General features: G+C 40.3%; 2 protein-coding genes across 8 annotated transcripts in view; one reads left to right on the forward strand and one right to left on the reverse strand.

Annotated features, from left to right (window-relative positions):
* The window catches only part of IQGAP2 (IQ motif containing GTPase activating protein 2), a 289,377-nt gene that overhangs the window by 199,408 nt on the left and 66,575 nt on the right, over positions 1-23,394 (forward strand). For all 7 annotated transcript variants that reach the window (XM_027604836.2, XM_027604841.2, XM_027604837.2 and 4 more), the window contains 4 exons: positions 446-609; positions 14,892-14,982; positions 19,679-19,846; positions 22,431-22,573. In XM_027604836.2, the coding sequence (XP_027460637.1) occupies positions 446-609; positions 14,892-14,982; positions 19,679-19,846; positions 22,431-22,573 (566 nt within the window). The remainder of the gene's footprint in view (positions 1-445; positions 610-14,891; positions 14,983-19,678; positions 19,847-22,430; positions 22,574-23,394) is intronic.
* F2RL2 (coagulation factor II thrombin receptor like 2) lies at positions 4,980-11,649 on the reverse strand. Its single transcript, XM_027604843.2, has 2 exons — positions 11,406-11,649; positions 4,980-7,525 (listed from the first exon to the last, which is right to left on the reverse strand). The coding sequence occupies exons 1-2, from the start codon at positions 11,467-11,469 to the stop codon at positions 6,453-6,455; spliced, it is 1,137 nt and encodes a 378-aa protein (XP_027460644.1). The 5' UTR covers positions 11,470-11,649; the 3' UTR covers positions 4,980-6,452.

Below are 23,394 nucleotides of genomic sequence, written 5' to 3' on the forward strand. Positions count from 1 at the left end.
AGCAGTTTGAGGAGGATTTCCATCTTAACAGTATTAACTCTTCAGATCCGTGAACATGGGATGAGTTTTCAGTGTATTTAGGTCATCTTTAATTTTTTTAGATGGTGTTTCAGAGTTTTCAGTGAACATGTCCCGTGCTTCTTTTGTTAAATTTATTCCTGTTTTCTTTAAGTAATTATAGTGTATTTGTGATTGGAACCTATTCCAAATGGAATTTTCTCCTCCATTTCATTTTCAGATTGTACAATGTGAGTGCGGAGAAATACACTTGATTTTCCTGCGTTGATCTTGTAGCCTGCAGCCGTGGCGTGCTTGTTTATTAGCTCTTACAGTTTATGTGGGGGGGGGGTCCCCATCCCCCTTTCTAACTAAATCTTTGTCATAAGTGATTCTAGAGAACTTACAATGGACTGTGACTTAAGAGGAAAACTTTTTTTTCCCCTAGGAATTGTAGCTGTAGGACACATCAATGAAGCTATTGATGAAGGGAATCCTTTGAAAACTTTAGATACTCTGCTGTTACCGACTGCTAAGATTAAAAATGTGGACCCAGACTGCGCCCAGCACTACCAGGATGTTTTATACCATGCTAAATCACAGAAACTCATGGTGAGTCTCCGTAGGTTTGTTGCTTTTAAATTTACAGAGTGGCTTGGGGAGGGGGGCTGAGAGGGAGGATTTGCTTTGCTCATTTTTCCTAAAACTTACGAGCTGCTTGTCCCAGCAATTGCCTGTGGATCAAAATGGAAATAAAAGGGCTCTTTCTATTTTTGTATCAAACATGAGGAGGAAGGTGGCTCCAGAGCTAATTACTACTTCTACTTTAACTAAAAACTCATCGGTGGTTAAGTTCTTGTTCAGAGTCCAGGTCATTGGATATTGACTGAGCACATACTGTGTGCTTAGTACTGTGTATAGCATCCGGTGGGGGGGGAAATGATACAAGGAACACCTAACATTTGAAGTTCTCTGTCCTTATCCTTAAGATGCTTAGAAACTGAGGCAGTGGGCATTCTCATATAGAATAGTTATGTAACAGTGAGTGACGCATATGTCAAAACAAGTCCTGCCCAGAGTGAAGCAGGGCCAGGGGATTGTTGAGGACGAGAGTCCTAAGAGGAGTGGTCGTGGAGACAGAACAGGAGCTGCACCTGAAAGGGAAGGAGGAGCTGGTTAGGTGGGTGGAAAGCAGGAGGGTGCAGGCAGGGAACACAGGGCCAGGAGGGTGTGAGCATGGTTTGTTCTCCGCACGGGAGGAGACCGACCTGGCTACAAGTCCCCTTAAAGAGCAGAGGGTTTTTCCCTCGCTACAGAGCTTATACTGATCGTGGGAGGAATTCCACAGACGCTGGCCCCTCTTGGAAGGGTACTGAGTGGTGAAGTTTATGACCTCGTCCCTGCGAATGGTAGCGATGCTACCTGGGACCTCTTCGTAGCTGCCGTGTCCCCAGGTGCAAACCACACCCCAAAGGGGTGGATGTTTCCTCTGTAGAGGTCTTCACAACCCAGAAACTGCCTCATCCGAAACAGGAAAAACATCTTTGACTAGAGCAAACATTAACTGAGCACCCGCCACTTGCCACGCATGGTACTAAGTACTGGTATGCATACCATCTCATATAATCATTACAATCCATAACAGACATATGAATGAAATCTCTTTATTATCATCTTATAGATAATGGAACTTAGACTAAGTCATTTGTCCAAAGTTATCCAAAAAGTAATTAGTTCTGCAACCGTGACCTGGTCTGTCTGATTCAGAAACATATATTGTTGTGCATTAAGTCAGATGGAAGAAGATGTTTACTGAAGCATTGTAATAGCAAAAGACCCAAAACAACATAAATACCCATCAAGAGCGGCTCAGTTAAGTAAATTGCAGAATATCCATAGAGTGAAATATTCTGTGGTCATTAAAAAGAATGAGTGAATCTATATTGGACAATCTTCAGTATGTATATCGTTAAATAAAAAAAAAACATGTTTCCACATGCCTCAAAATGGAATACACACCAATTGTAAGCATATGCTTGTATATGCATAAAATATTTCTAGAAGGAAACATCTTCTGGAAGGTGAACTAGAAAGCTGGTGTAGATGGGAGACGACTTTTTTTTTTTAAGATTTTATTTTTAAGTTCTCTCCACACCCAATGTGGAGCTCGAACTCACAACCCTGAGATTGAGAGTCGCATGCTGTACCGACTAAGCTAGCCAGGTGGCCCAGGAGACTTCTTTCTTACTCTGTTGTTATGCTGTTTGGATTTCATTTTTTACAGAGTGAATGTATTACATGCTGAATGTTTCTAAACTTAAAAAACAAAACAAAAAATAGTGTAAAGAACTCACAGAGGGCTGTTTCCCCCTGTAACTTAGTTTCTGGAATAAGACCTACTGGCCCAAAGTGCTCCCTTCAAAGCAGCTAACTTCAATACAAGCTATTAGAAATATTTTGTCATAACGTAGTCTCGAGCAGCGTTCAGAAGTGTTGCCTGTGGCAAAGAGAATTGAGTGGTGAGGGGAGAAGAAGAAATATTTTTCAGCATTTTAAATTTTGTACCATATACTACATATACAAAAATAGTTTTAATAAATAAAATTTAAAGTGTTTATATGGATGTATGTGTATTTATATATCCACACATATAGTCATACACACGCACGTGGGCGCACACGTGCACACACACCCATACCCTAGTCACCCCACACTACTGAACTGCCTTCTTACAGGTGAAGAAAAATATCCCCCAATGTGGGCACTTCTGAGATGTTAGGCTTCTGACAGGGATGGCCGTAGCATTGCATCACCCCCTGTGCATTAAGGATGCCATCAGGAAATCATCCTCATTTGACCCTCACAGCAGCTGGGAGGCTGGGCCCCCTCTCCCCTGATGTGAGGGAACGTGAATGTTAAATCGCAGGCCAGGGAATATGACGGTGAGACTGAAACTCAAGCCTTGGGTCCCCACGTCCCAGGGAGGGCGGAAGGGGTCTCCTCCATCTGCTGCTCCCACGGATGGAGCCATGGTCGTGGCACAAGCCACACTTGCCAGCATTGGAAGATAAAGTTACTTGCTGTGGAGACAGACAGGCACCGCTCCAGGATTGGCTTTGTCACAAAATAACCAGAGATTTTAGTCAAGTCCCTCAAACTCTTTGTGCTTCCATTTCCACATGTGTCCAATGGGTGTAGTAGTGCCTATCTTAAAGGATTATGGTAAGGGTCAAACGATGATATATAGATGTGATAATACATCTTTGTATGTTTATATATTTCTATTTCTACATATCAACATATAGTTATATACAATTGCATTAATTATGAATATATATGTGTGTTAGAGTGTTCAGCATTTTGCATGGAGCTTGACACCCCAAAAAAGTACTTAAATAATGTAGCAAATATTATTGTGGGCCCTGATGGGTTGCCACACAGATAAGGACTGAGCGATGACTGTGTCACAAGGTCCTTACTAGACACACAGATCGCTCCATCCACAAACCACAGTTGGGATCTTCTGGGTACAGAATAGAGATAGACCCACAGCCCACATGAGGTTTGTCCTTGAAGTGAACTTGACTCCATAACACCTTTCATAGGCAGGCTGTGGAAGTCCCCCTCCAGAGCTTTCCAATCTAATGGCTTTAGGTCAAGAGGGAATGTCACAGGACCTCGCTAGAACAGTCAGAAGCCTTTGCTGAGTGTCCACGCTTTGCCAGCTCTCTCTCAGGCTTGCTTCCTAAGTCTAAGAGCAGTAGCTTTAGTAGTGGAAATAGAGCATTAAATATGAGCCTAAGGATCTGGGTTCTAGCTCAGGCATTAAGCCACTTTTGGCCTATAAAATTAGGAGCTTGAACTGTATTGGCAATAGCTAACACATTGAAAACATTACCATTCCAAGCAATGAATCTGATTTGGTTAAACGGCTTTGTGTAAACACAATTTTCCTTCTCTGCCCATTCGTTTTGAAACTTGGTTTTTCTCAGCCTGTTCTTTCCCTGGAAAGAAGTCCGATTCTGTTATTTTTTTTGGTGAGGTCTCTATGTGTGTTTTTTAATCTCTGCTATTTTGTTACCTAGAAATTCCGGTTTTTGATGGAGGTTATTCTGTGCATTGCCTTCCCAAGGTCTGGCCTTGGAAAATAATAGAAAAAAATTATATTACTAGTATTGTCAGTATAAAGTAAAGTTTGTGTGAAAGTATATAGCTCTTAATGATCACAGTGGATAGCGTCTGCATGGAACTTGTGGCCAGCTTTATAAAAGATTGAGGATACATTGATGTAAATTGGTGAGAATTCTTGATCCTTGTTAATAATATTTCAAGTGTAACCTTGCCTGGGCACCAAATTCCTTTTGTCTCATGGAGAAAGGCTGGGTAATAGGCATGTTAGCACATACTTAGCAGAAAAGACCTTTTCTATGTCTCTTCAGTAGAGGCAGTGAATTGTGAGCTATTTTAAAAATAAAGGCTCTCCTTGAGAACTTAGGAATTGGATCCCCAAAAAAGTTTGGTTTTGCTACATGTATATTTACTACGTACGAGTTGTGTGCTTTTAACAAGTGAATATTGGCTGTATTTTTCTCCCCTAGGTAAATCTGTATTCCACATGGTGACTTTATTTGCAGAAACGTATTCCTTTCATTGAAGTTTTTGTCATCTTAAAACTTATTATAGGTTTCTTTTTCTTTTAAAAAAAAGTGGTGTTTTTTTTTTATTTTAAGTAATTTCTATACCCGCCATATCTTTACACCCAACATGAGACTCAAACTCACAATCCAGAGATCAAGAGTCTCATGCTCTACCAACTGAGAGCCAGCCAGGTGCCCACAGGTTTCTTTCTCTTGCTTGCTTTAGTGTTTAACTGATTTTTATTTTTCACATAACCACATACCTACTATAAAAGATCTTCATGTGTGTGGTTTTTGTAGGTTTTTTTTTTTAACTAGATCCAATGAAATAGGAAAGTTTGAACAATAAAACAATTCTTTTAAGATATTTTATTGTTTTGATAGTCATTACAAAGTATATGGTCTACGCACATTCCCATGGACTTGAACATTTATGTCAGCAATCCTTCATATCCTTAACCACTAATATCCCATCTCCTATCTAATCCCTAAACTAAGAGAAATGTTGTCGTTGACTTATAGGAATATACTGGGCATTTATAACAAAATATTTCCCCATTAAAAACTACATATAAGGAAAAAATATTGGAGATGTTATTTTAAACTTCTAAATGACCTCATGAGTGTGTTCTAGTTTAGCTTTTTTTTTTTTTCTTTTTTTAACATGCCCAACTAAAAACGATGTCCGATGTTGTACAGGGTACCTTGCCTTCTCAGTAAGAACTGAATGGGCTTTCATGATGCTTAGATGCTTTGGGATTTTATTCGTTCACTCAGCAGCATGATATACAAAGCATGGATCTGGGCCCCACCAAGAAGACTTGGACTCTGAGAAGACTTGGATCTATAAGAAGCTAAAGAAGGGAGAGGATGGGCCCCTTCTTTACATGGTACTTAATTAAGTGTTAATGAAATTAATATTTGTATGTAAAGGAACTACATATAAGTGTCAGAATAAAAATACAAGAAAGGGAGATGAGAAAAATGAACTTCTAGCTTGACAATCAGAAGAATGGTCCATTGAAGGCTTTAAGAGATGGAAAGAATTAAGGCAAACATGTTAAAAACAGCTTTACAGTTAAGAGGCAAGAGCAAAGAGTGGAGAAATCAAGATTACAGCAAAACAAGAAGCTTGGCCAGGCAAGGTTTATTCGGAAGTAGAGTTGAAATGTTCGTCCTGAATGGCGAGCCAGAGATTTCTAGTTTATTCCAAAGCAGTGGACAGTCAGTGGCAGGTTTTGAACTGGGGACTTTGAGTGATGTGCTCAATCTGCTATCTGAGGAAGAGTACTCTGGTGGTGGCCGGTGAAGTGGAGGATAGGCTGGCAGTGAGGAGAATGGCAAGAAGGCAAAGGTTGAACTAGGGTAATGGACCCTAGTGTTAAAAATAACTCAGAGTGAGGTGACGAGGTAGCCACCAGCATGAGAGTGGAGGGAAGCAGAAGAATTAAAAATGATGCCAAAGAGTGAAAATGGAGATCTTAGCTTCTCCCTGTGCGTCATCGTGTCCCACCTCCTCCGCCAGGGCACCTACAGCAGAAGCCTCATAGAAGTGGGGCAGATGGAGATGTAAAGAGCTTGAAGTACCAGTCAGGCAAGTGTGTCAGTTGCCCTAAAGAAAATGGTGATGTCTTTGCTCCTGCAGTGACATTCTTAAAACACTGAGAAAGTATTAAAGTAAAAAAGTGCCCTTGTAATGTTTTATTCTGAAGCGGTATTTCTTAGGAACTCAAAAATGGAGCAGCAGGGTAGAACTCCTGGCACTAGGCACAGGTTACCCTAAGAATGTATGTTTTCACAGATAGCCTTCCTTATTCTCTAGCATGATTTCACCATCGTAAGGTAAACAGTGGAGTGATCTATGATTTTTGACATGAGAAAATAAAGGAGTGGATCTAGGCAACTATTTAGGCTCCCAAGGCACAAAGCTATGAGATAGATAAAATATAAGCCGTCAGTGTTGTTGTAGTAGTAGTTGGCATGGTGAACAATAAGTATAATGTTGCTTGGAGCAAAGCAAATGGTAAAAATCACAAGAATGAGGAGACTCGCCTTAACGTAGCACAACCATCTGTCATCATGCGTATTAAGCCTCCGAATGATGGTTGTGTAGCAGTAGATAATGACCACAAAGGGAATTAAGAATCCAAAGAATGCCAAGGAGATGAAGTAGTAGAGTTGGAAGGGAGACGAGGACTCGCATGTGTTGTGCACATCATGGCAGGTGGTGATGTCCTGCTGGACGAGATAATACTCCTGCTTCAGGATGAGAAATGGCAGCATGTATAAGAAAACCATTGCCCACACCAGTCCACATGTTATGAAGGCATAGGTGCGCTTGGGCAGCGCTCGGTAAGTAAAAGGATGAACGATGGCTAGGTAGCGGCTGATACTAATGCAGGCGAGGAGCAGAATGGAGCAGTACATGTTGCCATAGAAGATGACTGTGGTGGCCCGGCACATGACCTCTCCAAATACCCAGTTGTTCCCATTGAGGTGGTAAGCTATCTTAAAGGGCAGCGTGACACAGAAAAGAAAGTCTGCAATGGCCAGGCTGGTGTAGAAGATGGTCATACAGATAGATCTGGTCCTGAAGAAGAGCATCCACAGGGTCACCGCATTCGCTGGCATACCTACTGCAAACACCAGGATGTAGATGGCAGGTATCAATTTGGTACTTAAGGAGCTGTTCAGGTACCCCAGGGTAGAATTATTCACACGAAGATTTGAAACACTTTCTTCAGGGCACTTAATTCTTACAGTTGTGGTAGCTCCTGTCCAGCCTTCTATGGCAGAAAGGGGGAAGTCTTCAAAAGAACTGAAGGGGTCCCCACGGAAGGTCTTAATAGGTAAGGTTGGTTCTACCAAGGTGCGTACATCATTTTCCATGCCTGTAATTGAGAAGAAGTATTAACATGGATCATTGCTGAGCCCATGACTAAGGTTCAGGAGACAATAAAACTAAAAGCCTTAGGCTACATAATTTCTCTAGTTGTAGAATTGAGGATCATTTTTATTGTCAAAAAGCACTATAAATCAGGTAATCAACAGGAATGCATTTGGTATATATCATATGCCCCAGCCACAGTGCTCACCCATGCAGGAACAAAAATGAGATGGCAACTCCTTGCATGTAGAAAGTTTATAATACTGCTGGGGAAAACAGTAATAGCACATCAGACCTCTACAGGCCAAAGTCATGTTGATTATAAACCATATAGGCATCCAGACAGTAGTTAACAGATTTAAATGTTTGAGCAGAATGTCAGGGAGAAGATGAACATGAAAAAGATGAGCAAGGTTCACGGAGAGATGGAAATTAATAGATGAGTAAGAATCTGGATGGTGAAATATGGACAGAGGCATAGTGTGGGCTGGTATGGGATGTGGGAATGTCAGATAAGTTAATTCGGCAAACGTTCATTGCATATTTATATGCCAGTGATAGAGTTTTAAATAAACTCTGTGTCAGACTAGTGGAGAAGATGCACAAAAACGTGCCCTCTTACGCTCACAAGGTGCATCTGAGAGATGAAAGAGTAGGTTCCAGCCAAATCTCTGAAGGGCCTCTTTATCTATACTAAGAAATGACATGCCCTTTCTTAGATGCTGGGGTTATGCACATACAAAATTGTGGACAGAGGCATGGCCATTGTGGCAGACAGCATGATGGGTCCCCAAGATTCCACCTGCTAATGCCGGGAACCGTTGAATATGTTATTTTATATGGCAAAAGGGACTTCACAGATGTGATTTAGGATCTTCAGATGGCATGAGGGTCCTGGATTGGCTGAGTGGGCCAAATGTAATCCTAAGACTCCTTATAAGAGGGAGGCAAGAGAGTCAATGCCAGATATTTAAAGATGCTGTGCTGCTGGCTTTGAGGATGAAAGGGGGAGCCATAAACCAAGGAATGGAATGCAAGTGATCTCTAGAAGCTGAAAAAAGCAAGACAACAGGTTCTCCCCTAGAGTGTCCAGAATGAACACAGCCTTGCTGACACCTTTGACTTCAGGACTTCTGACCTCCAGAAATATAATCTGTATTGTTTTTAAGCCACTCAGTTTGTGGTAATTTGTTCCAGCAGCAATAGCATGCTAATATAACCCTGATTTGACTTATATTTAAGATGACTTTGGTGACAGTGTAGAGAACAGACTGAAAAAGTAAGAAATTAGAGGCAAGGGGGACTGATTTGGAGCCTACTGTAGTCATTCAAACTCAGGGTGGACAGTAATGGATTAGAGCGATGGCAGTAGAACGATAAAGATGAACACTTGAGACTGATGGCGCCTCCAAGGACTTGGCATCCAGTTGGCTCTGGTGGCAGTGAGGGAGAGGCAGGAGGCAGGTTTCTCCTCTAGATGATGCTGGGCAAGAAGATGGGACAAGGGACAAGACGAGAGGAAACGAAGAAAAGATGGAAATAGAGAATATAGTCAATGATCTCATAACATTGTATGGCGACAAGTGGTAATCACACCACACAATGTGTAGAATCATTGAGTCGCTATGTTGTAAACTTGAAACTAATGACACACTGTATGTCGACTATACTTCAGTTTAAAAAATTCCATTTATGCAAATTGGAAATGGAACAAAAAGGAATAGAGACACAACAACTACATACTATAAATGTTGGGCATTGGTTGGCAGGCTAATTTTAATAATCCTAACTCATGCAAGAGCAATTTCAAAAATACACTAGACCTTAATACTCAAACCTATTTCTCATTATATAATTCTTCCATAAATTAATCTTGGAGATGTACAAAAAGTAGATCCTGTGAAATTTCTAAGATGGACTTTCATGCTGATTTCAAACCTCATATTAATTTAAAATACCATTGCTCTGCCAGTTACATCTTTTCCCATGACCTCTGGATTCCTACATGTTGAATACTTGGGAGTTAGTGATTAATAACGTGGTTCTCATTCAAAGCCAGTTTCTCTTCCTGCTGTAATCTCTAGCAGTTCACCCCCAGGTGAAATTGAAGCCTCCCTCATAACCTTGAGATTGCACAAACTGAATTCAGTGTATAAGACAGAAAGTGTTGCCTGAACAAGTAGGGACAGGGAGGTGTTCAGGTGTCATTTACAGGAGAATAGATTAATGAAAAAGAAAGAAAAATCCTGGGAAGTGTTCTGTGCCTGTGTTTGGATGTGAACTCTGAAGGTGTGTTGCGTGATGCTTGAGTTCAGCCACACAAATCGTTCTCAATTTTGCATTTTGCAAAATGCTTAAATTTGGTATCACCCATAGAGAAGTGCCTTGGGAAGTAGGCACAAAGCTGGAAGACAGTAGCTGAAGAACATGGTGTACAAGCTATTTCCTTTCAGGATCTGATAAGAGCTGTTTGAAACGAAGTGTTTGTCAGTTTGCAGAAAATTCCTGTGTTTAAGCAAGACATGGTGCCTAAAAACAGGGTAAACAGTGACTTTGTGAAAAAGTCATGATTCCTTTTTCCATGAGAATTCCAGATCTGGTTCAACTTAAATAAGTCTTATTCCTTAGAGTCTGGTGTGCCTTCAGAATAGTACTCATCATTAAATTTTACATATTTTTAAAGAATTTCGATGAATTCTTAATACAGTCTTCCATTTGGCAGAATGTTTCTGAAATGTTTTTAACTTGGGGAAAGGTCTGAGAAAAGGACTGATCCAGGGGGACCAGATTTCAGCCTCTAAACAATCGGTTCTTCGCTCACGTTTCTCCCCCGACCCCATGGAAGAAAGCAAATGCACTGCCTTTTCCTTTGTCACCTTTAAATGCCCCCTGTTCGCCTCTATGAAACCCCACCAGCATCTTGAAGGAACCCCTTTCACACACCACTTTTCTTTTGCTTTTCTGCTGTATTTGCATCCATCCACACCCAGAAAGAACAGTCACTTGTCCTTTTCATGAATCACACATGTGCTATTGCTCTGAGTGGGTTCTCTTGGGGCTCTCCTACAACCACCTTGGCGACTGAAGCAACATTCCTTTATGGAGACTTGGTTTTGTTGCATTTCTATTTATTCTGTTTCATCGCTGCCCCTCAACCCCAGCTCTCCCACTCTCCCGCTCCTAACAATGTTGGCAGGAGAATGACCTAACAGTGAAAAAAAAGAAAAAAAGCTGTGGCTCCAGATCTATTGCAAACTGGTTTATTTCGGAGTAAGCAGGAGGTGACAGGCTAACATTGTGTTGAGTGAAATAGGAAACACATTAAGAGTTGAATTATAGTATCTGGGAGATCTCATTTCTCAAACTAAAAAATCATGTGAACATAGGGAAAACTCCGTGATACAAAGAGAAAGTCAAAAAAGGTATTTCATTAAGAAACACTAACTTGTTAGCATTACTTATTGAAAGACCACTCTTTCTTTCTGGGAATATCCTTGTTTCCCCCCACTTGTGCTTCAAGAGAATGTATAAACTTGGGATTTTTTTTTAATTTCTTGAAAATGTGCTATCTTTGTTGATTCAGAGGAAATTCTTAGAAAGTCAGAATCTTCTCACAAAGAAATTTGATTCTTCATTTTAGAGATCTAAAATCTTGACCATGCCACAAATTTTTAAATCTCAGCAGAAAACATTAGTTTTTGGCAAGGGTTGAATAGAGTGAACAGACCATGGCTATTCACTTCTGTGATGCTACCTTTTAATAACAAACACTAAGCTCTGCCTTTTGGGTGGCAGACTGTGTGAAACGCAAAGAAAATTGGATGCAGTTCATTCTTGCTACACAAACCAGCACCCCCAACATGCCCCGTAAGAAAAGAGCTTACCGCTTTGACAAAAAGTGGGCGACAGAAGCATTACTCCAGCAGCAACAATGATGAGGGCTTTCATCTTGGTGACCTGAGTCCTGTTTCCCGGATGTTATTAAATGTATAGAACTAGGGAGCACAGTTCCACCTCCGTTTCATGTGTTAACAGCAAATGGAAACCTTGTTCTCCCCTGAAGAGTGTGCTGTCCTGGGCTCCGCAGACTGGGAAACTTGCCCAGGTCCTCTGGAGGGAAAGGGTGTGACAGTACTCATGTTGCAGTGCGCATGACTCAGGCTGAGCCTCTGAGCACATTACTTTATCCCCGGAGAAAATCATTTAACTCTTACCCACCCCTAAAAATCCGTTCAGAGTAGATGCTGTAATTCCCAGCCATTATACTTCTGTGCATGGAAAGAATGTAGGTAACATACAGTCCTTTCCAGAAGTAAGCTGACAGTAGATGTTGAGTAGTAGTTAGTTTTGAGACTGTCAGATATCTCAATTTTATCCATTTATAAAAAACACACTTCCAGATGGTAATTTCTACTCAGTAATTGAGCTGTCAGAATCTGTCTTTTCCTTATCCTCCCAGCTCTTTCAAATCGTAATTCTTAAACTCTCTACATAATTATACATGAACTGAATTATGGAAAGCAACATTTTTTAGGAAGCTAAATGTCAGAGCTTGATTACTTTGGAAAATTCTCCGTCAGTGTCCACATTGGTCTGAATTTGTCATCACTCCTTGGCCAGACCTGGTTTTAGGGTGTTTTGTTTTGCCGTAACTCAACATACTTGTCGGTTAAACTGAAATCATGATACAACTTTGAAACGCAGAGAACTCTGTTTACTCCATGGTTGTTGGTGAACAGTCTACAATAAGCTTCTTTTTTTAATTGTGGCAAAATAAGTGTAACATGCAGTTGACCATCTTAATCATTATTAAGGGTACAACTCAATAGTGTTTAGTATGATCACATTGTTGCACAACATATAAGCTTTTGTGAGTAGTTATTTCCCGGAGGATATGATTTAATGTGTAGTAAAAAACAACAACAACAACAACAATAACAACTGCATTGTAACAGGTTTTTCTGTAATTAACACAATTTAAGATTAAACACTAAGCCAAACGATCCAACAGCACGTTGCATATAAAATGCAGCAAGAATCAGAAAATGCAGGTTTCACCCAAGACTTACAGGCTGAGGGATAAGCCAGGAAGGAATTGATCTGTGTAAACTTTTCACACTTGATTAAATTGCGTCACAGGAAGAGTTTTGCAATCAAAAGTCAGGGTCTGATATTTCAACTACAAAATATATGGTAACAGAAGCTGAGACCGAAAGCTATTTTATCGCAGAAATAAAAACCAAAGTGCCACAAAATATTGAAAGGGGTACTTTTTTGTTTAATTAAAATTGCCTAGGACTCGTCTAAATTCAGGAATTTATGTCTTGATTTACAGATGGTCTAGCTTCTCTTTACTTAATCCATTTGTAACTCATATGCTGAATCTGACTCCTTAGCTAGAGGTGGAGCCCTGACCATCCTATAAATATAGTTCCAGGCTTCTAGTGAGCAATTTAAAAGGAGACCTTAAACTGGTAGGATTCAGTTTTTACTCCTGGTTTTGTATTTAACTCTAAGCATCCTTTAATGTAACGAGTCATGATTTAAGCTGTTGACTTAAATTCATTTGCTTTGTCAAGTTTCTCTTCGGTTTGCCCTATAAAACAGATACTTTAAGCTTTGAAGTGGGATTGTTAACTTCCTTCTCATCTGGGCAAAAGTTTGTATGGTGTATCTTCTATAGCGATAAGTTATGAAGGAATGTGGTAAATGCTCTTCAAAAAAACTGAAACATACATAAATGAACTTGTATGGAACGTAGTTTTTAGGCTGTACTTGTCTCATTTCAGAGTGCTTTCCACAAACATTATCTCAAGTTAGTCTCTGAGGGAAATAGTATTAAAGCCTGCCGGAGGAGCCGATGCATGTTAGTTCTCCTTCCTGCAACCCATCCATCCACCATGAGTCCGAAATGGTGGAGCTGGTTCTCCATAGCTCTGATGAACGGCTTTCTGTTCATCACAGCCTTGCTTTTGCATTTAGCACGTGACACTTAATACTACACATGGGCAAATGTCCCCAATTGTTTAAAAATAAATGTCTCTTCTTCCCTGAAAATATTTAATTTTTCCTGATAGTATTTACTTGTAATCTTGGGCAAGTTTATGTAATCTTGGCAGTTACAGCCTGGAAGTCCCATATAATTACATTACATGCCAGCACCATGTTTGTAGTATGATCATCACAACCAACCCAAAAGTAAAATGAATCGTAAAGGTAATACCTTTTGATTGCTTTTATCACTTCCGTTCTGAAGCTGTCCTTAGCTACTATTTTCTCCCCCCTGGAATTCACCCCTACTATAAGTTAATCCTTTCTTGACTGTTTCTAGATCATGTATCTACAGCTATTATTACCGTGATCACATTGTAGTATCATTGTTTTTAGATAAATGTATCTTTTCTACTAAACTGTTAGGTCCTTGAGGGTTCTTTGCCTTATTTTTGTCTCTCTGTCTGATAAATGTCATTGTGTTTCCCTCAAATTTAAAATATCCTGTGGTATTCTGGGCCACCTTGGGTACCACAGTTAGTGATTAAGGGAGAGAGTATTCAGACAAGGCTTTTGAGGAGGAGGTGACATTTGAATTAAGGCCTGAAGGGTCAGAAAGAATCAACAACCACACAGCTGGGGTAGAATGCTGGGCTCTGAAGGAGGCTGCTGTGCACGTCTGGGACAGGCAATAGAAGAGTGTGAGTGAAGCCAGAGGGGTCAGCAGGGCTGGATCGCTAGATCCCCACAGTGCCTGGGAAGGGAGTTTTATTTTCTCCTACATGCCGGGGAGAGCCTGTGGAGGAGTTTAAGCAGACGGGTCATCTAGTGAGATGTCCATTTTGAAGAGATCATCTGCTTCCTTGTAGAGGACCACTGTGGTAGAGGGCAGTCTTGGAAGCAACAAAAACAAATAGACCAATGCACCCGTCCAGGTGGGATGTGATGGTAGGCTAGAGATCATCTGCTTCCTTGTAGAGGACCACTGTGGTAGAGGGCAGTCTTGGAAGCAACAAAAACAAATAGACCAATGCACCCGTCCAGGTGGGATGTGATGGTAGGCTAGAGATCATCTGCTTCCTTGTAGAGGACCACTGTGGTAGAGGGCAGTCTTGGAAGCAACAAAAACAAATAGACCAATGCACCCGTCCAGGTGGGATGTGATGGTAGGCTGAACTAAAGGGGTGACAGTAGAGAAGGGAGAAGAGGTTGGATTTGGGGGTTATTTCGTTAATAGTTTGTACAGTGTTATGACAGTGCTTGGTAGGTGCTGAATGAGAGTCTGTAGGAACTATAAAAATGGGCTCCTGAAAAGCAGTTACTGATTCTGTTCATCATCATTCACTATTCTTCCTTTTATTCTGTGGCAATATTCCCAGGACTCGGAGAGTGTTTCCAAAGTTCTTTGGCTGGATGAGATACAGCTCGCGGTCAATGAGGCCAACGCAGACAAGGACAAAGCAAAACAATGTAAGCCCGCATCTCCTTTTGCTGGTCCCATGTGCCTTGCTGGTCAAGCCACTGAATTACTTTTTTATTTAAATAATTTTTTAACTTCTGTACTTTTAATATCTGAAAAGATTTGGATCCGTAGCAATTTCAGTTGTTGAGTGTCTGTACAAAAATAAGCTTCACTGGTGGTGGCACTCTTTTCAGTGATTAGGAGCTAACTAGTGAAATGTGAGGGTGTTGCTGAACAAAATCCAGAAAGCAAAAAATGGTTCCTAAACTCTGAAATTCATAGTGTGAGCAAGCCCTTTTTTTATCTTGATCTTTAGGAAACTAGCCCAATCTGATTAGTAAATGCCTTTCCTCCCTTCCATGTCTTCCATTGTATTAGTCAGGATTTTCCAGAGAAACAGAACTACATACATATTTTTCTCTGGGGGGGAAAAAGAAACAGCTATATATATAGTCCTATATCTGTGTGTATCTGTGTGTGTGTGTGTATGTGTGTGTGTTTGTAGATAAATAGTTGTTTCTCTGGAAAGTATGTAGTATCTATATGCACACATACATAGAGAAAGAGGGAGATTTATTTTAAGGAATTGGCTCATGCTGTTGTGGAGAGGCTGGCAAGTCCGAAATCTGCGGTGGGCCCTAGAGGTCAGGTGGCAGCACTTAATCACCAAAGGCAAGTGCGTGTGGCTGCTGTGATGGATGCAGAGTCAAAGCCTTCCTCAGAATAGTCTGACTCACAGAGACCAGTGGAATTGGCTGATTGACCGTGGTGTTCCTAGAAATGAGACAGACCGTCTCCTAAATTCATACTTGATTTGTACAAGTGGAAGAAGAGTTCTAGGTCAAATGAACAAAAGTGTAACCTGAATAGCAAGAGCACAGAGTCTTGTCCCCTAAATCAATTCCCGTGTTTAATCATTTACAGACCAAGAACCCCTTGAATGAAGGGGAGACCCAGTCCTCTTGAGAACGGACTGCTACACTATCAAAACTTTACACAGTTCATCTTTCTTCCAGGCTTCCCCTAAAGAGGTCTACGATCTTTGTGGTGGCTGTGCTGATGTCAAAGGACATAATCAGACATTTCAGGGATTATAGGACACTGGCTCTGAATGGATACTAATTCCAGGAAACCCAAAACATCCCTGTGGTCCACCAGTCAGAGCAGGGGCTCATGGAGGTCAGGTGATCAGTGGGGTTTTAGCTCTCTCTTCCAGTGGGTCCTCAAACCAGCCACGATGACTTCCCCAGGTCTAGAATGCCTAAGTGGAATAGACATACTCTGCGCCTGGCCGAATCCCCTCATTGGCTCAAATGATTAAGCTTTTCATTTTATTCTAAGCCTCTCTTTTCATAGAGGAATAGTATGAAAAATCACATGGCATTCTAGAGTAGCTTCAAGAATGATACACGAACACTCTACATATACAAATAAACTACCTAAATGAAGATTCCTGGAAGTGTTGTTCATTAACCTGTCCATTCATGGCACAATTAGGATGTATCCTGTTGTAAGGTCATAGAATGCTGTTGAGATACCTTAGTCTTGCCCGCAAAGATGTGCTTTTAAACTTTGGAAGCATCCCTGGGGAACATCTGGTTTTTGTTTCCTCAGCCTGGAAAAATATGTGCCTTTCTCCAATCTGAACTTTTATACCCTTAGGGTCTTTGAAGTCTTTCCGTTCTAGCACTCTACTCCTTAAGAAAAAATAAAATAAATTTGAAATGTGTCCCTAAGAGCTTTAAATTTGAATATAAACCTAAAGGAAGCCATAGTTTGAAGAAATACTTTTAAGAAAGGAGGTGATAAAAATAGGCACTCAAACAGCCTAGAAGGGTTACCCTTTTTCTCTTAGAAATCAAACCGATTTAGAAGTCATTTCATTCATTTTATTCATGTTCTTCCTACCTGTGGCCTGAAAATGTGAAGTTGGTTCTGTTTTTTCCATTGAGACACTCATGGTTCTACTGACTCTGAAAGGCAGAGGCTTTCTCAACTCTGTGTGATGGTGTACTCCCGACCTACACATTTAAAATCCTGTCTTTCACTTCTGCCCTGTGCCTTGGAAGAGTTGACGTAGTATCTTCTATGATAAATAATACCAAAAAGATGTTCTGAAGTAAAACCTTCTATATTCTGACATCAAGATGAGAATTTCCCAGTTTGTCAAAAAGGAGTTTAATCTTACCTTTAAAAGCATTCTTCATTCTTTGTATGAAGACTTGAAACAGATTCTTGTCACATGTTGTAAGCCTCAAACCCACTCCCAGATAATCCAATAAAAGAAAAAGTGTTGCCCTATATGTTTTACCACAGACAAGACTTAAAAGGGCAGAGTAACTCAAGTCTCCTACATTTGGGCCCATGTTCATGTCCACCGGAGCCTCTTGCTTTCTTAAAGTAGGTCTGTCTCTACTTTTGACTCCTGAGAGCAGTATTTCCCAACCTTCTCCCATCATTGTACCCCAAGGAATCTTTCCAGATAGATTTTCCCTAAGTACTTCCCACCATGATATTTTAATACCACAGATGAATTGTGTATCTGTTCATGTACCATATGTAGGCCTATGCTTTATACACAAAAAGATGTTTTGCCCCCTCCCCCCAAGAACCAATTTTTTGCCCTGCTAGGGATTATTTCACCTCTTAGGAGAGAAAACATGAGAAAGACTGCCAGTATATGGCTTAAGATATAACACAAACAGTTCTTTCGGGTCTCTTAGGAGATTTATGGGAGGTGTCTTAATTTGTTCTTTAACGACAAACATCCCTGACTTTATGTAGACCATTTATCTGACATCTTCAGTTATCTGGAACTAAACCACATCCCACAGATGAAGCAAAAAAAGCAATCAAAGTCGATGTCTCAAAGCCTGTGCCCCTGGACCTGCTTTCCTCTACTCGTTGATACACCTCAGACAGATACGTGGAGCCTGTGTGTTCTTCTCTTAGGCATAATGCTAACAAGTTCGGTTATGTCTCTTCCCAGCTCAGAGCACGTCAGAAGCCACGGATTACCAGGCAGTCAGGTGTTGGCTGCTCTGTGCAAGCACACAGCAGCAAGAAGAGAACTGGTGGGGCAGGAGGAGGAATTGAAAAAGCAAAGGGGTTTGAGGCCATTTGGTGCAGGAACAAAGGAGCCCAAACACCTCCATAGTACTACAACGACTCAGGGTATTATAGCACAGTATAGTGACAAGAAGGACTCTTCTGGCAGCCTCAGCAAACATTAAGCACCTACTGTGTACCAGGGACTGTGGATAAAATGATGAGCAGGAAGAGACACTGTTCTCTTAGGGTTTTCTCTGGGACTTTAGACTTTTCATGGAAAATGGTTCTTTTAAGAGGAAGAGGAAGTTTCAGTTACCTAGAAAATGAACCTGTGGACCCACCACTTGCCGGTCAGTACTCCATGATAAAGCACATTTCTAGATCAAGAAATGGGTGCCTTTATTATACCCATCTTTTAAGGAATACACCATTCTACTGGGTTAGTTGAAGCTGTCAGATGTAATTCACATGAGGATTCTTTGTCATTTACTTGTTCCTCCTGCTTCTTTGAGACCACAAACCTCTCAAACACCAGGAACACATTTGTCCCATCCTCAAAAGCTTTCCTGGAGAAGAGGAAAGGGGAACTGTTGATCCATTCCTATTAACTCTTATAAACACAAGAGCATACTGCTTTGCCTTTTGTTTTGCAGCAGTTGAAGTTTGCTACAGAAGTTCTTGATTCTTTATGTACTCTTCCAGATTTGTGTGACCTTGATTCTACGCTGTTGAAAGTCAAACTCCATTTTTTTGCCCCTTCAGCTTTTGTACTTCCATGTACATGTGAACATAATTTGATGACATCAATATACCATTAAGCATGTGTATGGTAGAGTTTGACATGTGTGTGTTAGAAAAAAAAAGGAAAAAGAATATCCACCTCTTCCCTTTTCATCAAAAACTTTTTTTGTCTTTTGACCTGGTTCCTTCAATTTTTTTGTTCTAGATTTCTAATTCAGTGCATTTATGGTTTGTGAAAACAGTACTTTCATTGGTTAGGCCAGAATATTCTTAGCTGGAACTAAAGTGGATAATAAAGAATTCACCATGTTAACTTTGTTTAGACAGCCAAGAGTTCAGTGTGGTTTGATTTATGGGGAGAGACAGAAACTTAAAATGGGAAAAGATGTTTTCTAGGTCTAAACTGGCTTCAGAATTAAGTGGATTGTATGCCTGCCAGCTATACCTGTTGCCTTTCTAGAACATGTGTGTAGGTGGTTAATGACAAATCTTGTGACGTGTACTAGTGCTATACAAGAAAATATCAGGATTTTTACTTATTCTAAAATAAATAAATGTCTTCCTAAGATCAGTGACCTCTGTAAGGACTGCATATCTACTGTTCGTATGCATTTACTCCTCTTAGAGATCACTACAGGGAGTAGGACCTAGTGTCTTCACACCACATGAGAGTAACCTGGAAATACCATGATTTTTAATAAACTGTGCTTCTGTGGGATCTTGTTCTTACAACCTAAACTGGCTGGTAGGTGAGTTGGTGACTGTCTTGGGTATATGTGTTGCATACTCTGAAAGGGTACAAAAGGTTTAATGCCAATGCATTCCTGAAAGATTGAATTACATCTTTGCGCACCTCTAGGGTAAGTAGAAGATAACCATTAACAGAAACTTTTTTTTTTTCCCATGATGCAGGGGTTACACTGGTCATCGATGTTAATCAGTGTTTGGAGAAAGAAAAGCCAAGTGATATTTTGTCTGTCTTGAAGTCTTCTATGTCTAACACAAATGACATAATCCCTGAATGTGCTGACAGGTACTATCATGCCCTTGCAAAGGCAAAAGAGCACAAATCTAAAAGTGGTAAGCTTTTTAGTCATTTAACACCAACTAAATGTCATTTTGAATATGACGCTGTCTGTGGTATTGTATTAATTTTAAGACAAATACTGCTTTAAAATGAACATTTCTAATATATTTTTTTATCTTGGGCTTCTGGGTGGCTCAGTCGGTTAAACGTCTGCCTTCGGCTCAAGTCATGATCCCAGGGTCCTGGGATCGAGTCCTGCATCAGGCTCCCTGCTCAGCGGGGAGTCTCCTTCTCCCTCTCGCTCTGCCTCTCCCCTGGCTTGTGCTCTCTCTCTCTCTCTCTCTCTCTCTCAAATAAATAAATAAAATCTTTAAGAAAAAATAAAATATTTTTTTAGACGTAGGTTTTTTTTGAAAAGCTCAGATTAACTTGGTGGTTATGCATGGGTGTTATCATAACCTTGAGAAAATACAGTATTTAAGGAGATTTTGCTTTATCTAGGGCTTGCTTATTGATCCATTTCTCTAGTGATACAAACTGATTTTGACACTAATATTTCTCTTTATCCTTTTTGAAACAAATGGTACATGATTGTACAATCTTAAGTAGGAGTAAAGAGTAATTTTGAAAATATGGAATAAAGTAGAATGAACTGGTCTCCAAGGGATCAGATCAATAACCTCAGGAGGTATTTATGCCTGTTCAATCCAATGGCAGACCCTGAAGTGTTAGCTCTGGAAAGTAGCTTTCAGATCATGAGCCTTATACTCATTTTTCAGATTTAGAAACATATTCATGAGATTGTGGTCAGAGGGAGACTGTGACAAACCCAAAGAGGTTAATTTTTGATAGGCCACCGTTCCTTTGGTAGATGGTTACTGAGCACTTCATGTCCTATCAAGGATCCAAGTGTCTCCTGACTCACAGGCTCATGTTTGTTTGCACCTCATCATAGGTCATGGACTACTCTTCTTTGGGAAGCTATGTGAATGGCCTAAGAAGTAGAATTGGAGGATAAAAAGGGTTTTTTTTAGTTCAACTGGAGGTCTTTCCCATAGTACACTGTGTACTTCTAAGTTTATCTGATGTATTTCCAACTCAGAGATTCCACCCCTCAATTCAGCAAATTGCCCATTAATGAAGTGTGAGGAGGGTTATTGGCCATTCTTTCTAAATTGGCATCTGCTCACCTTTGAGCTCCTCCCTGTTCCCTTCACATCTCTTCATCCAGAGTCACTGTAGTGTCCCCTACCTCATCCTTCATGGAGAAAGACTTATGCAACAGTACTAATGCAGGGGTTAAGTTCAGTTTCAAGTCCATCTTGGCCTAAGCTTAATTAATCTTCTGTCCACGACCCTTGCCTACTCCTCTTCCTTTGTGCCATGTTCTGGTGCATGTAGTCATGTATCCCCAGATTCCCAATTCAGAAACCTAGGAGTTACCTTAGATCCATAATGATTACCTGTGATCATCCTCATTTGACTGTACAATATAGGTTCTAGTAGGGCCAACATTTCTACACAGATAACAGCTGTCTGCCCGTTTGGAAAGAGATAACATCTCTTTTCCTGGGCAGTGACACACAGAACAGTTGAGAAGCACTTAAAACCAAATAAAGAATCAACACACATTCAAGGACCTTGAAGTTACCCCTGCTTAGGTATTTGAATCCATTTAAATATTCTATAAGGAAATTCACTTCAACTTTGATTTCCCTATAAAGACGTTTACTCTAAGGCTCACTTGACAGCAGCTGGTTTAGATTGATCTAGGTCAGATCACGTTTATGTTTATTTTTGTGGTTGTTTTACCTCGCTGGTCTGGGACAGGAATCATGGCCATTCAGCAAAATAAACAGATTTCTAAATAGGAAATAAAGCCCATGGATTCCTGAGGAGGAGATACTCTTCTTAACTAATTAAGCCATGAGTGCCATAGATTTTTTTTTCTAGTACATCCTCCCCTCCCCGCCAAATTAAGTCCTTTCTGCAATTTTTTTTTTCTCATTTTGTGTGGTTATGTAGAGCAAGGTGAGTCAAACCAGGACATTTTCCTTCTCTGTACTTAGTGACCTTAGTGTTTGCATATGCCAGTTTTTACTTTAGATGAAGTTGTCTGTAAAGATTAGTCACTTCTGCATTGGTTTAATGAAGATCATTGGCTTTCCCTAAATAAAGAGTCACAGTCCTTCCAGGTCGCTCCTTCTCAGAGAAGTTGCTGGAAGACTTTCTAAGCAAAGAAGATTCTTGCTCATTGGTCTCCTCTGTCCATTTTTCATGCTGTTCACATCTCCCAGGGACATAATATTCTTTGTTTGCTTTTCCTTCTTGTTGGCCATTTGTGACTCTTCTCATCCTCCTGAGAAGTTTGAGGTCCAGAGCCCTAGCATTAGACATCCCTCCGTCCTCCTCTTGATTTGGCTGAGTTGAGAGCTGCCATTGAAAACATAGAATTCACTCATTTTAGTGAGTCATTTCTCTCTCTCTCTCTCTCTCTCTCTCTCTCTTTTTTATTTAGGCCATTTGAATGCTTGGTGAAAAACTGTTTATTGGATTATTTTGTGTATTGGAGAAACTGCATTAATGTTGAAGGGTTCAGTGTTTCACTCTAGAATGTAACAAATTTCTTTTCTTTAGTGTCTACTGAAGGTTCCTGGCTCAAACTCAGCCTGCAGGATAAATATGAGTACTACTACAACATCGAATCAGAAGAGAGTTCCTGGGTCACACCTGAACCATATTTGCCTAAAGAATCATGGCTCATGGCAAAAGAAATTGAGGTAGGAGGTTCGTGTTTAATGAAAAAATAAGTGGATTGCTTTTCTATTTTTGAATCATGGAAGTGATGGGAGGGAATAATGGATTTATCGAAGGCTGGACATAGAGTAAAGTCTTCATGAATGCAGTTGGATGTGGTTGCATGGCTACTAACTTTTACAATTATTTCTGTGTTGGCATACCACCACCAGACAGATCAAGGGGAAGAAAGCTTTTGTAGCTTGTTTGGAATGGTACATGATCCTAAGAAATCAATCTTCAGGTTTGCCCTGACACAAAAGTTCAATTAGTAATAATTTCTTGGTTATCAGTATTTGGAAAGTCTTATTTCTTTCCCCCTCACAGCCTACCACAGAAACATGTATGTCCTTTAAAAAGTCAGGAATGCTTTCTGGGGGGAAACACTCTTGAAAAGATGTTCACAAGATTGCTTTGGACTTGAGACCAAAGTTGGACCCACAAGATGTGAATATTGCTGTTTGATCCATGCATTGTAGTATGTTCAAAGAGAAAATACTAGTAATAGTTTAGTCCCATTTTGGAAAAAAAAAAAAGAAAGAAAGAAAGAAAGAACACACAAATGTAGGTCTTACGAAATTGCTAAAAGTCACCAGCATCAAAGATACTGCAGTATAGCAACTTTGTGGATGGAATCACCAGTATATTTGCTAAAACTCCAAGAAAAATCTATGGCCTGGGGCTGAGAGTGCCACCAGAACTCCTGAATGACAAGAAGACAGTGAAGAAGATAGTTAATTAACTAATTTCAAATATTCAAGATTGCCACAGTTTACAAGAAAATACTAAGGTGGCAGTGCATTAT

Source organism: Zalophus californianus, chromosome 5 (assembly GCF_009762305.2).
Source record: "Zalophus californianus isolate mZalCal1 chromosome 5, mZalCal1.pri.v2, whole genome shotgun sequence".
NCBI classification, from domain to species: Eukaryota; Metazoa; Chordata; class Mammalia; order Carnivora; family Otariidae; genus Zalophus; species Zalophus californianus.

What these genes read in the sequence shown, in the direction of transcription:
- F2RL2 (XM_027604843.2), bottom strand. Translation starts at nt 11,469, where the DNA reads ATGAAAGCCCTCATCATTGTTGCTGCTGGAGTAATGCTTCTGTCGCCC. An exon ending in GCCCACTTTTTGTCAAAGCG is followed by an intron (nt 7,526 to 11,405) that starts GTAAGCTCTTTT and finishes TCTCAATTACAG; the next exon opens with GCATGGAAAATGATGTACGC.